This window comes from Protopterus annectens, chromosome 1.part1, assembly GCF_019279795.1.
Source record: "Protopterus annectens isolate FY-2018-M chromosome 1.part1, PAN1.0, whole genome shotgun sequence".
NCBI lineage: Eukaryota > Metazoa > Chordata > Ceratodontiformes > Protopteridae > Protopterus > Protopterus annectens.
The window spans coordinates 528,969,742-528,982,940 of NC_056726.1; the positions used below are offsets into that span (position 1 = coordinate 528,969,742).

At 43.9% G+C, this 13,199-nt stretch overlaps 1 protein-coding gene across 2 annotated transcripts in view; it reads right to left on the reverse strand.

The window, feature by feature from the left end:
• EP300 (E1A binding protein p300) overlaps nt 1-13,199 on the reverse strand; it is a 1,713,356-nt gene that overhangs the window by 536,580 nt on the left and 1,163,577 nt on the right. For both annotated transcript variants that reach the window (XM_044076495.1, XM_044076487.1), the window contains exon 17: nt 7,248-7,366. In XM_044076495.1, the coding sequence (XP_043932430.1) occupies nt 7,248-7,366 (119 nt within the window). The remainder of the gene's footprint in view (nt 1-7,247; nt 7,367-13,199) is intronic.

A 13,199-nucleotide genomic window follows, 5' to 3' on the forward strand; every position in this document is an offset into this window, starting at 1 on the left:
TTGAAGCCTGAGACCTTGGAGTCTTTAGACATCATAACTTAGTGTGAAAACACAAGCACAACACACAAACACACCCTTAAAGGGAATAAAAAGGGATTTCAGACACTAGAGGGGGACCCGATTTAAACTACTGAAATACTATAAATAAAACTATGGTAAAAGGAAAAAAATTAGGGGTTGAAATAGAAGTTTCTAATTAGAAAACTTACTAACCTGCCAGAGCCAGTAGAAGCACCTCATCAGCTAAGTGGCAAACGAGATCTGAGTAGTTACCGCCTAGCATTGTGGGATACAGGGGAGCCTCGAGCCGGTGGAATTAGCTCTCGAGCTTTAGTATTTGGCCGAGTCGGAGCCGAGGTTTGGCTACGAACCCATCCAGCAAGAATGAAGGCGAGATTGACAACTTAACATTAGGAGGTTCCGTATTGTAATGAGCTGAAATGGCAGAGGCATGGATCTTAATTGATGAGAAGGATAGGCCTTTGTCCAGCATCTCAGTTAGGTATTGCAAAATCTGAGGAATATTAGGAATAAGCGGTTCAAGTCCATGTGCCTGGTTCCAAGCACAGAATCTCTTCCATTTTTCTGCATAAGATTTCCTGGTGCTGGGCCTCCTGGCTACCAAAATGACATCCATAACTACTTTAGAGAGAGGTGTGTTCTAAGTGGCTATATTATTCACCAAGCAGCCAGATTTAAGGTTCTGAGTTGGCTGTGCAAGATCCGATTGTTTTGTTGGGTCAGTAGAAGAGGAATTTGAGATAAAGTCCAGGCTGGCCCTTGAGGCACGCTCTTTAGGATTGGGTACCAGTGCTGGCGCGGCCAGTCTGGGGCAATCAGAATCATTTTTGGCTTCTCTTGTCTGACTTTTAGGAGTACCTTGGGGAGAAGAGGCAGTGGTGGATAGGCATAAACTGTTAGGCTTTTCCAGCTGAATGATAGAGCATCCACTTTTCATGCTTGTGAGTGGTAAGTCCTTGTGTAGAATCTTTGTAGTTGGCAGTTGTGAGGGGAGGCAAACAGATCTATGTCTGGGCATCCCCATTTCTTTGTTATCATGCTGAAGACTTGTGGATCTAATTTCCACTCGTGAAGGTACATTAGGTTTCTGCTTAGTTCGTCTGCCAGAGTATTTTTCTTTCCTGGCAGGAATTGTGCCTGTAGATGTACTTGATAGGCCAGTGCTGTGTTCCACAAAGTCATGGCTTGCCTGCAGAGGGGGTAGGAATGTGTGCCCCCTTGTTTATGTACCACGTGACTGTAGTATTGTCCGTCTTTAGTAATAGTTGTCCTGGATGTAGTAGATCCTTGAAGGCTGTCAGGGCATTCTGTACAGCTAGCATCTCTTTTTGATTGATATGAAGATGCATTTGGTCTGTGGGCCATGTGCCCTGTATACATTTTCCCGCCATGTGTGCTCCCCAGGCATAATCCGATGCATCTGTTGTTAGTGTCTGCCTGGCTGTGGGTAAAGTGAAAGGCTGTCCCTTGTTGTGGTGACAGGCCAGTGCCCACCATCGAAACTCTCGTTGCAGGCAGGGAATCAGAGTAATTATTGTTTCCAGGCTGTGGCAATGTGGAGTCCAAACAATTTTTAGATACCATTGTAGCTTCCTCATATGCAGTCTTGCATATGGAATTAGAAGGATGCCATGAAGCCCAAAACCTGCAGAATTTTCCTTGTAGGTAGCTGGGTCTTTGTTGCCATCATTTGAAAGTAATGAGTCAGTTGCCTTTGTTTGTCTGACGTGAGATAAGCCATCTGGGCAGTTGTATTTAAGCTTGCACCCAGCAATATTATCTCGAGAGAGCACTAGTGTTGATTTATTTTCGTTTACTGTGTACCCTAGGCAAATTAGTAATCTTTTTACAAACGCCAGATGCTTTAGTAGAATGTCCTTGCTGTCTGCTTGAATAAGGCAGTCGTCCAAGTAGGGATATATTTGAATAACTTTTTGTCTGCAAAATGCAATTACTGGTGCCAGGCAATTTGTGAAGACCCTGGGCACAGTAGATAAGCCAAAGGGCAGTGCAGAGAATTGGTAATGCATTGAGCCAGCTATGAACCTGAGGTATCTTCTGCAAGATTGTCTGATTGGGACATGCAGGTATGCCTCCTTGAGGTCCAAAGTAACTAGCCAAGCCTTTTTGCCCAGCATGGGTAGAAGTTGCTGCAGTGTCAACATTTTGAATTTTGGAACGTCCAGGAAAGTATTTAGAGTAGACAGGTCCAGTATTGGTCTCCAAGCTTTGTCCTTTCTGGGTACCAAGAAAAGTCTTGAGTAAAATCCTTGTCCCTGCTCTTGCTGTGGTACTTTTTGAATAGCCCTCATGTCCATGAGAGCAGAAATTTGTTTTTGTGCCTCTGCCCATTGACTGTGTGGCAGGTCTGGCATACCTTTTGGCCTTGGTAGGGTGTGAAAGTGGAACCTGTAACCCTGGGAAACAATATTCAGTACCCATTTGTCCTGGGTGATCATGTACCAATTTTGTGAGAAAAGTGCTAGTTTTCCCCCTAAGGGTGCTGCCAAAAGGTAAGTGCTTGGCACTGGTAGAGGGAAGTCATTGGGTCTGTTTCCTATAAGGCTGTGATTTGTCTTCTCCGCCTTTGGGGGCTGAAGCACCCCATTGCTTAGGTCTGTATGAGCCTTTGGGTTGAGATCTGCCTCTTGGGCGTCTGTATCTGCCTCTTTGTGGCCTGTCTGACACTGGAAAGGACCAATTTTTAGAAGGCCAGTTCCTACTAAATCTGGGTGGCTGAACCTGAAAGAAATCCTTTACTGTCTGCATTGATTTTGCTTTATCCTCCATTTTCTTTAACACCTCTTCTGCATTAACACCAAACAAAGTATCATGCTGTAATGGAGCATCCAACAATTTTGCTTTAACATGATCAGATAAACTTTGTTCTTTTAACCAAGCATGCCTTTGAATGACAGAACCTGTAACTGCGGCTCTGTAAGAAGCCTCTAATGAATCAAAACCACATTGCAAAGTATGCTTTCCCACTTGTTCAGCTGCATGCAATAAATCCTGCATTTCCTTATTTTCAGGACATTCTGAGCTTGTAAGCATTTTCTGTTTTAGCAAAGACATTAGGTATTGTTGATATTTAAGCATGTGAAACTGGCAGTTTAAAGCCCTTACAGCTAAAGTAGCAGAGATGTAAACTTTTTTCCCCCATCTGTCCAGTGCTCTAGAATCCCTATCAGAGGGAACAGGGTTTTTTGCAGTGGAAGCCTTGACCCCTTTGGGACCCTGAGAAATTGTTTCTGGGTCAGCAGCAGGGTTTTTATAAAGAAATTTATGAGAATCTGGGACCCTGTAGTACCTATCTGGCTTAACTGGTGCAGGGGGTAAAGAATCAGGAGACAAACTGGATTCAGAAAATACATCAACAATATCTAGTACAGGGGGAATAGCAAGAGGCCTGTGCTGAGGCAATAAAAGAAAGTCTCTGAGCCTTTTCTTGGATTCTGAATAATCCTGGCTCTCCCAGTGGAAATGCTCCCTCATGGTGTGCAGGGTTTCCCCAAAGGAGTACTCCTCGGGACGAGAAGCTGAAGGGATAAATTCTTCAGCGTCACAGTCCTCTCATAGGGAAGAAGAAAATAACCCTGTTCTGAAGAGGAATCAGAGGAAATAGAAACCTGGAAAGAGGAATCATAGTGAGTATCTTGCCTAGGCCTTTTATCAGGAGGGGGATGGAAACCCCTGATCAGAGTAATTAGGTCCTCGGCCATTTTAAGCATCTGTTTCTTTGGCATGGATGACTGTCCAGGTGAATGCTGTGCTTGTTTCTTTGTCTTTAAAGGTGTTTTAGACTTTGCCTTGGCTGCTGAAGTGGTCTTGATAGTAAGCTGTGTAGGTCTGAAAATACCCTCAGAAGCCGATGCCTGCTCAGTGGCTCTGGACCCATCTGAGGGAATAGTTTCCGTAGGCCCAATACCTTGAGTTTCCAGAGGCCTAGTTGTCTCCACGTGGGAGTCGGAGGCGGCCTGTGGCTCTGAGGTAGCGGGTGTCAGGGGCTGCGAAAGCGCCTCACTGAGAACCGGCGACTGGCCTAGAAGAGACTTCGTCATCGGTTTTGGACCACGGATGCCTGTCCTTTTCTTTGTCCTTGCGCTTTTTATGAACTCCTGTCATCGGTTGTTCCAATGGCATTATATAGTTAAACCTTCGGCCAAAGTAATGTAAAGCGAAATAGAACTGACGCTTAACAGTGCGTTGGTTGAATCTAGCACAAAACCGACAACTAGCAATGTTGTGGTCAGGGCCTAGGCAAGGAATACAGTAAAAATGAAAATCCTTATGAGGTATTTGCTTCCCACAAGAAATACAATTGTCAACTTTTACTGACATCGGTCTGGAGCAAGAAAAAGTTTCCCCAATGGGGTACTTAGCTTTATTGAAGACTTCGGATCTGAAATTCAATTCCGAAAATCTCAGGAGTCGGCCGACCGGCACTTGCGAACTGCTTTTGCTTCTGGCACCGCGTGGCAAGAAAGACTGAAGAAAATGGTGTCGGCTGTATCTTTTATACCCCTGGCGCACTGACGTCAGGAAAGAGGCGACAGCAACTGACACCGGACCAAGACTTTGGCATTCAGGCCAACTGTGGGTAGCCTGCCAGCAGGATAACCCAAGTGTAATGACTGCAACAGTGAAACACGAACATCCACATTGCAAAGTATGCTTTCCAACTTGTTCAGCTGAATGCAATAAATCCTGTAAATCTTTATTTTCCACACAGTCAGAAATGAACATCATTTTCTGTTTAAGCAGTCCCATAACATGCTGTTGATATTTAAGCATATGAAATTGACAGTTTAAAGCCCTGACTGCCAAGGTTGCAGAAGTGTAAACCTTCTTACCCCATCTATCCAGCGCCCTGGAATCGCTATCGGAAGGGGTAGGCTTTTTAGCAGTACAGGCCTTAATGCCCTTGGGACCCTGAGAAATGGTTTCAGGATCTGCAATAGGATTTTTGAAAAGGAATTTGTGGGAGTCAGGAACCCTATAGTATGTCTGGCTTACAAGGAGCCGGAGGCAGAGAATCAGGAGCCATACTAGATTCTGAAAAAACATCATCAACAATGTCAAGAACAGGAGGTATAGCCAAAAGCCTATGCTGAGGAAGAAGAAGAAAATCCCTAAGTCTCTTTTTAGATTCAGAGAAATCCTGACTTTCCCAGTGGAAATGTTCCCTTAAGGTACGTAAAGTTTCCCCAAAAGAAAAATCCACAGGGGGAGAAGCAGAAGGAATGGAATCTTTTGCATCAGAGTCCTCATAAGTAGGTATAGACAAATCCTGTTCATTAGAAGAGTCAGAAAAATTTAATCCTGTTCAGAAGATTCATAATCAATGTCTTGTCTAGGCCTCTTAGAAGGAGGGAGTTGGCTACCCCTGATCAGAGTAATTATATCTTCAGCCATTTTGATCATTTGATTTTTAGGCAAAGGGGCCTGCACATGTGGCCCAGGCATCATTTTTTTAAACATAGATTTAGATTTTGGCCTTAGATTTGAAGATGGCGTTGGTCTAATATACAAATCTGTAGGCCTGAAAACACCCTCAGACGCCGGTGCCTGCACAGCGGCTCCGGACCCATCTAAGGTAGAGACATCTGCAGGTTCCATAACTGAAGCATCTCACGGCATACCGGACTCCGAATGGGTATCAGTAGAGGCCTGCGAATCAGAAGTAGCGGGTATGAGGGGCTGCGAAAGCGCCTCACTGAGTACCGGCGAACTGGCGACTGGCTTAGAAGCGTCATCAGTTTTGGACCTTTACGGTCCGTCTATTTTTCTTAGCATTTTTTAGGTATTCCGGTAGTCGGATTGCTAACCAACATTTCTGGATAATTAAATCATGAGCCAAAATATTTAGAAGCAAAAATATACCGACGTTTAATAGTGTGTTGATTAAATTTAGCACAAAACCGACAGCAAGGTATGTTGTGGTCAGGGCCTAGGCAAGGAATACAGTGCAAATGAAAATCCTTATGAGGTATTTGCTTCCCACAAGTAATGCAATTATTAACTTTTACTGACATCGGTAAGGAGCAAGAAAAAGTTTCCCCAATGGGGTATTTAGCTTTTAGTTGAAGACTTTGGTTCTGAAACTCTAAAACGAAAATTTCAGGAGTCGGCCGACCGGCACTTGTGAACTGCTTCTGCTTCGATGTAATGGCATCGGCTGCATGTTTTATACCCCTGATGACCTGACATCATGGAAGAAGGGACAGCAATCGATGCAGGAACCAAGACTTTATTAATCAGGCCGACTGAGGGCAACCTGCCAGCAATTACACTGAATGTAATGACTGCAACAGTGAAACACGAAGAACATCTACAGAAAAACGGGAACAGAAACTGGAGAAACAGCATCATTTTAAATCAACTAGGAGATATTTACATTATCTGATAAAAGATGGACTTGCCCAGCACATGTTATATAAAATGCACAAAACTATAAACAAAATCCATAAGGACACAGCAAGTCCAAACATGTTTGGGTACATTAAAGGCAGCTATACAACTGACATGATGACAAAATAAAATGTTGCCTCTAGTGGAACAATGCAATGTTGAGGTTTCAGAGTTTATGACTCCTGAAAAACAAATAAAAAAAAAAAAACAAAAAAAAAACACACTAGAGAAAACAAGGATCCAGGAACAGAACATTATATCAATTTACAACTCTCAACTGCTATGACTTGGGCACAGCCCTGTGATTTTTTACCCACAGATGTATAGCCTTGCTTTACCTAGATTTATGATTTTCTTCATAAAGTTATAATTACTTAAGAGTACACACTTCAAGTAAAGGAATAAAGCTTACAAAAAAAACACTCACTAGCTGTATATAGTCTATGTTCTAAAAAAAATAACAGTGCTCCTCTTTTTGACTCTGGTATGATTTTTGAAGAAAAGTGCAGTGATTTAAGAATGTGCAAAGGTGAACAGGAATGTATATGTTTCAATGCATAACAGACAGGCACTCTGAAAAATACAGCTGGGCGCATGTGCGCATGCACGCACACACACTACAGCAGCTCTCCAGACAAGCACCAAAACGGCATTCTAACATGCTCAATTTAACATTCTTTTTTTTTTTTTTTTTTAAACTTTTGAATTAGCACTTTTGACAGACAATTAAAAAGCAAGCTCAACATTTAGAGTTCCATAATTCTATGCATTCACTGCAGTCCTAGTAGTGGACTATAGAAATTTCATAAACTTACTGGAATTCCCAGTAGTAAGGGGTCCACAGGCTGACGGAAGGGAAGAGATTCGGGATCCTGTCGATAAAGTGCTTCCAATGTCGGCATAAGTGCCTGACGCAGCTCCTCTGGCTTAAATACTGCAATACAATTACAAATGTTAAACTACAAACTGTAATTTCAGTTATGAAGCTGGACATTCAGAGGACAACAAAAAGGACTTTGGCATAGTTAGCATTCCCTTCTGTGGGAAGAGTTTTCCAACATTATAAGGAAGACCCTAAAATGTTATGAAGCAACTTCAATGGAAAAAAAACACAAAGTACTTAACTGATGAAGGGGTTAAGAATATATTTAACAACTCAAATATCTACAGAGTTCAAAATCTACTGCCACCATTTACATAAAATATGTGTGTACCTCCCCCAGATGCCTTGCAATGAGAAGAAACATAAAAAATATCATTTGGACCGCTTTGCCCTAAAAATATTTTTACAACACTACCAAATATGAAAATGCTTAAATTAACTTTCCCTCCAAAAATAAGTTCAATTTACAACTGGTTTCACAATGTTTTCTAAACTGTACTACACAATGGAATGTTATTCATTTGCAAAAACTGACTTCCTGTCTTGCATATCTTCCACAGCAGTATATGGTGATGGAGTTAGCTGACTACCAAAAAGATAGTGGAGACTGAAGTCATACTAAATTAAAAGGCATAAGACTAATTTCAAACTGCTAGTTTATCCCACCACCTTGAAATTGTGCAGGTAGTCGCTGCTGAAAAACATCTTTTCTTCTAGCTTAGCAGTTCCCCATGGAGGGCCTTGCAGAGGCTAACAGGAAAAGTACAGTTTTGTACCTACCATAAATGTAGATGTCCGAGAGGTATGCATCTGCAGTCCTAACAAATGGGTTGTCCTGTCGTCAGGCAGCCCTTCGGTCGGCCGGATTCCAAAGTCTGGGTCTGGCCTCGGCTGATGTTGCACTTCATCCGACGTCATAGCTGCAGTTCTTTGGGTATAAAGGTATCAGCCGACACCATTTTCCTCAGTGTTTCTTGCCCCAGATGCCAGGTGCCCTCTAGGAAGGCTAAATTTGGATAAATGTAAAAGTTTCCAAATAAGAGAGAGCAAATAAAAATAAACATGTATATACATATATACAAACAAATACACCATAATAGATTCCCCCAGCTAGCTAGAAGATGGGCAAATACCCTAGGAGTACCACAGAGGGGAAGGAGGGAGGGTAATCCTGACTGCAGATGCATACCTCTCGGACATCTACATTTATGGTAGGTACAAAACTGTACTATGTCCTTCAAGGATGCATCTGCAGTCCTAACAAATGGGTAGAATACCATAGCCAAACTGGGGGAGGAGGAATAAGATTATGGTGTAGTTAAGATCCCTTGCAAAACAGCAGTGGCAAAACCTGCTCGGGATCTGGAGTATAAGGGTAGATTATAATGCTTGGCAAATGTATGCACGGAGCTCCAAGTAGCAGCCTCTAAAATGTCTTTGGTAGCCACTCCTCGTAAAAAAGCTGTAGTAGTGGCTGTAGCCCTTGTGGAGTGGGGTCTGATGTTTTCTGGAGTTGTCTTTCCATGGTAAGAGTAACAAAATCTAATGCAATTTCCTATCCACTTAGAGATTGTCTGTTTTGAAATTGCTTTTCCTTCCATTCCTGTTGCATATGCTACCAGTAAGCTGGTCAGTTTTTCTATTGCTCTTGGTCCTGTCCAGGTAGTAGCGCAATTGCCTATGTACATCCAAGGTATGTAATAGTCTTTCTCCCCTGTTCTGTGGGTTGGGGAAGAATGTAGGCAGGTGGATAGCTTGGTTTAAAGATACCCTGGAGACCACCTTTGGCATAAAAGTAGGATTAGTTCTCATGGACACTATCTTGATGGAAGATAAGGAAGGGCTGTACTGCCATTAATGCCTGTAGTTCAGAAACCCTTCTTGCTGAAGTGATTGCAAGCAGGAAAGCAGTTTTCCATGATAAGTACTGTAATTCTGCTGTTGCTGCTGGCTCGAAAGGAGGAGTGTCAACTTTTCCAGCACAAAGTTCAAGTCCCATGCGGGCAATGGTGGCTTCCTTGGTGGATTTACATTTTTAATTCCTCTCAGAAACTGCCTGAGTAGAGGATGTGAGAAGACTGGAGGGTCCATGTTGTATTCTGCTGAAATAGCTGATGCATGAATCTTAATGGAAGAATAGGACAGGCCATTGTGGAAAAGCTCTGCCAAGTATTCCAGGATGCTAGCTATGTTTACCAGTGACACATTTTCTCCTTTTGCTGCACTCCAAATGAGATATCTTTTCCATTTTGCTGAATAAGTTTTCCTTGTTGAGGGTCTGCGAGCCTCCAAGATAATGTCTTTAACCCTTTGAGATAAATCTGGGTTATTTTGTCTTATGCAATGTTCCAGGCAGCCAGATGCAGTGTTTTTAGGTTTGGATGCAGGGTTTTGAAGTTGTTCTATGTTAACAGTAAGGGAACTAGGGGCAGCGGCCATATTTGTTCCCGAGACATGCTCCTCAGTAATGGGTACCAATGCTGCCTCGGCCAGTCTGGAGCTATCAGGATGATCCTTGGACGGTCTTCTTTGATCTTCAATAGCACCTTGTGCATCAAAGGAAGAGGTGGGAATGCATATGCTGTCAGGTTTTTCCAACTGAAAGATAGGGAGAGTCCATCTTCCAAGCAAGTGGGTGGTATGCCCTCGTGCAGAATTTTTTCAATTGGTGGTTGTGTGGGGATGCGAATATGTCTATTTCTGGTAGTCCCCATTTCCCTGTAATGGATTTGAAGATGTCTGGATGCAGCATCCATTCGTGGGCATCCGTGGTAGTTCTGCTTAGGATGTCTGCTAGTATATTTTCTTTTCCTGGTACAAATATTGCTTGTAACTGAATGTTGAAGCTCAGGGCCACATTCCAGAGGTCCATTGCCATCCGGCATAGAGGGTATGAATGTGTGCCTCCCTGTTTGTTGATGTACCACATAACTGTGGTGTTGTCCGTCCTTATCAGCAATTGACCCTGTCGAAGAAATGGTCTGAATGTCTGAATTGCCAGTTTTACTGCCAGCATCTCCTTTTGATTTATGTGTAGGTTCAGCTGGTCTTGAGTCCATAAGCCTTGTATGCACTTGTCCAGCATGTGTGCCCCCCAACCGAGGTCTGAGGCGTCCGTTGTGATAGTCTGGCTTGGTTGAGTGCTGTGGAAGGGCAGCCCTTTGTTCGACTGACAGGCCTGAGCCCACCATTGGAATTCTTGCTTCAGGCATGGAATTATTGGAATTTGGGTTTCTAGGCTGTGCTTGTGCTGAGACCATAAATTCCTTAGGCACCATTGTAACTTCCTCATATGTAGTCCGGCATGTGGAATTAATATTATGCAGGATGCCATGTAACCCAGGGCTTGCAGGACTTTCCTTGCTGTTAGCTGGTTCTGCTTTGTTAATGCCATGAAATAGAGAGGAAGGTGGTTCTGTTTTTCTGCTGTGAGGGATGCCATTTGATTTGATGTGTCCAGCTCTGCACCCAAGAAAGTTATCCTTTGGGATGGTATCAGCCTTGACTTTTTTATATTGACTGTGTATCCCAGGGCTTGCAGTAGATGAATGACCTTTTTCAAATCTTTTGCTAATTTGTTTTTGTTGTCTGCTTGTAACAGGCAGTCGTCCAGGTAAGGGTAAATTTGAATTCCCTGGAGCCTGCAATGAGCAATTACTGATGCCAGGCATTTCGTGAATACTCTGGGCGCAGTAGATAAGCCAAAGGGCAATGCTGAGAATTGATAATGCTCTGATCCTGCAAGAATCTGAGGTATCTTCTGCAATTTGGTCGTATGGGGACGTGCAGGTATGCCTCCTTGAGATCTAGAGTTACCAGCCAAGACTCCATGCCCAGCATGGGAAGAAGCTGCTGTAGGGTCAGCATTTTGAATTTTGGAACAATGAGGTATGTGTTTAGAGCGGACAGGTCGAGAATAGGTCTCCATTGGTTTTCTTTTCTTGGCACCAGGAAAAGTCTGGAGTAAAATCCTTGCCCTTGTTCCATAGACGGTACCCTTTCTATAGCTCTCATCCTTAGTAAGTGGTGTATTTGTTCTAGAGCTTTTGTCTTCTGATTTGGAGGTAGGTTTGGCATTCCTCTCTTCCTTGGTAGAGTATGGAAGTGAAACCTGTAACCTTGGTCTATTGTCTGTAAAATCCATTTGTCTCCTGTGATGTGATGCCAGTTTACTGAAAATAAGGCTAGCTTTCCGCCTAAGGGTGCTTCTAGTTGTTCCCTGGTAGGCGGTCTCAGAGCCAAGTCACTGTGATTGTCCTGTGGAAGTGGTGGTGGCTGGATCTGTGGCAGTACTTCGCTGGTTGTTAGGCTGCCAGTGACGTCGCCTGTAGGCACCTCTGGATTGACCCCTGCCTCTTGAGCCTATTCCTGCCTCTCTGAGCTCTGGAGGTGTCTGGAAAGGACCAATTCTTGGAAGGCCAGTTCCTACTAAACCTTGGAGGCTGGACCTGTAAGAAATCCTTAACTGTCTGGACAGATTTTGCTTTCTCTTCCACCTTCTTCAGCACCTGCTGTGCAGGGGAGCCAAACAAATTGAGCTTATCCATGGGAGCATCTAGGAGCTTTGATTTAACATGGTCTGGTAAGGACTGCTCTTTTAACCATGCATGTCTTCTGATCACTGTACCAGTCATAGCTGATCTAAAGGAAGCCTCCAGTGCATCATAGCCACATTTTAAGGAATGATTACTGACCTGCTGAATGTTATGCACCATTTCCTGAACGGATTTTTTGTCTAATGGTTCAGACGAGGACAGTTTTTTAGTTAACTGATCTAACATAAATTCCTGATACTGAATCATGTGGAATTGACAGAAGTGCAAACTTTTTTACCCCATCTCTCTAAGGCCCTAGATTCCCTTTCAGAGGGGAGGGGGGTTTTGGCAGAGGTAGCTGCGACAGCCTTGGGTCCCTGGGAGATAGTTTCAGGATCTGCAAAAGGAGCCTTATACAAATGATAATGCGTGTCCGGAACCCTGTAGTACCTGTCGGGCTTAGCAGGGGCCGGAGGAAGAGAATCAGGAGCAGTACAGGCATCATTAAATGCATCATCCACAACAGTAAGTACTGGAGGAATGGCTAAAGGCCTATGCTGTGGCAAATGCAAAAAGGTCCTAAGCCTTTTCCTAGAGTCTGAAAAATCCTGGCCCTGCCATTGAAATTGTTCCCTCATAGCATGCAAGGTTTCCCCAAAAGAAAATTCCTCAGGCGGAGAGGCAGAAGGAATGGAGTCTACTGCATCAGAGTCCTCATAAGGAGAATAAGGGCCCTCTGGAGGGTTTGTATCATCTGAATCATCAGAGGAGTAATCTGAAGAAACTGGCTCAGGGGGCTCTGCTCTAGGCCTCTTCTCTGGAGGTGGGTGAGAGGCCCTGTCAGGGTGAGGTTGGGATCCCCGGATCAAAGAAATGAGATCCTCTGCTAGACTAAGCATTTGAGAACTAGAGCTAGGCCTGTGAGAGGGGGTCTTAGCAGGCACAGTTTTGGTAGATTTTGCTGCTTTAGCCCTGGCAAAAGCCTTAATCGACATGGATGCAAGGGGCCTAGCAGCTCCACGTGCAGGAGTAGATATATCTAAAGGTATAGTATCAGATAAATCCTGTGAACCTGCAAGAGCAGGTGGGATTTCAGTAGCAGATTCAGCCATGCTGGATGAGGCCTCGGTAGGAGGCAAGCTTTCGGCCAAAGGAAGAACCGTGGACTCGGTTTCAGCCGAAACAGAGACACTCGCGGTTGACTTAACCACGGTTTCGGCCGAAACCGCGGACCGCGAGTGTCGGTCCTTTTCCTTGCGCTTTTTAGTTAATTGCGAAGTCGGAGTCTCCGACGGCATATTGTAAGCAAAAGCGGGCGAAAAACTCCTCAGCAAATTCCGACCGACGTC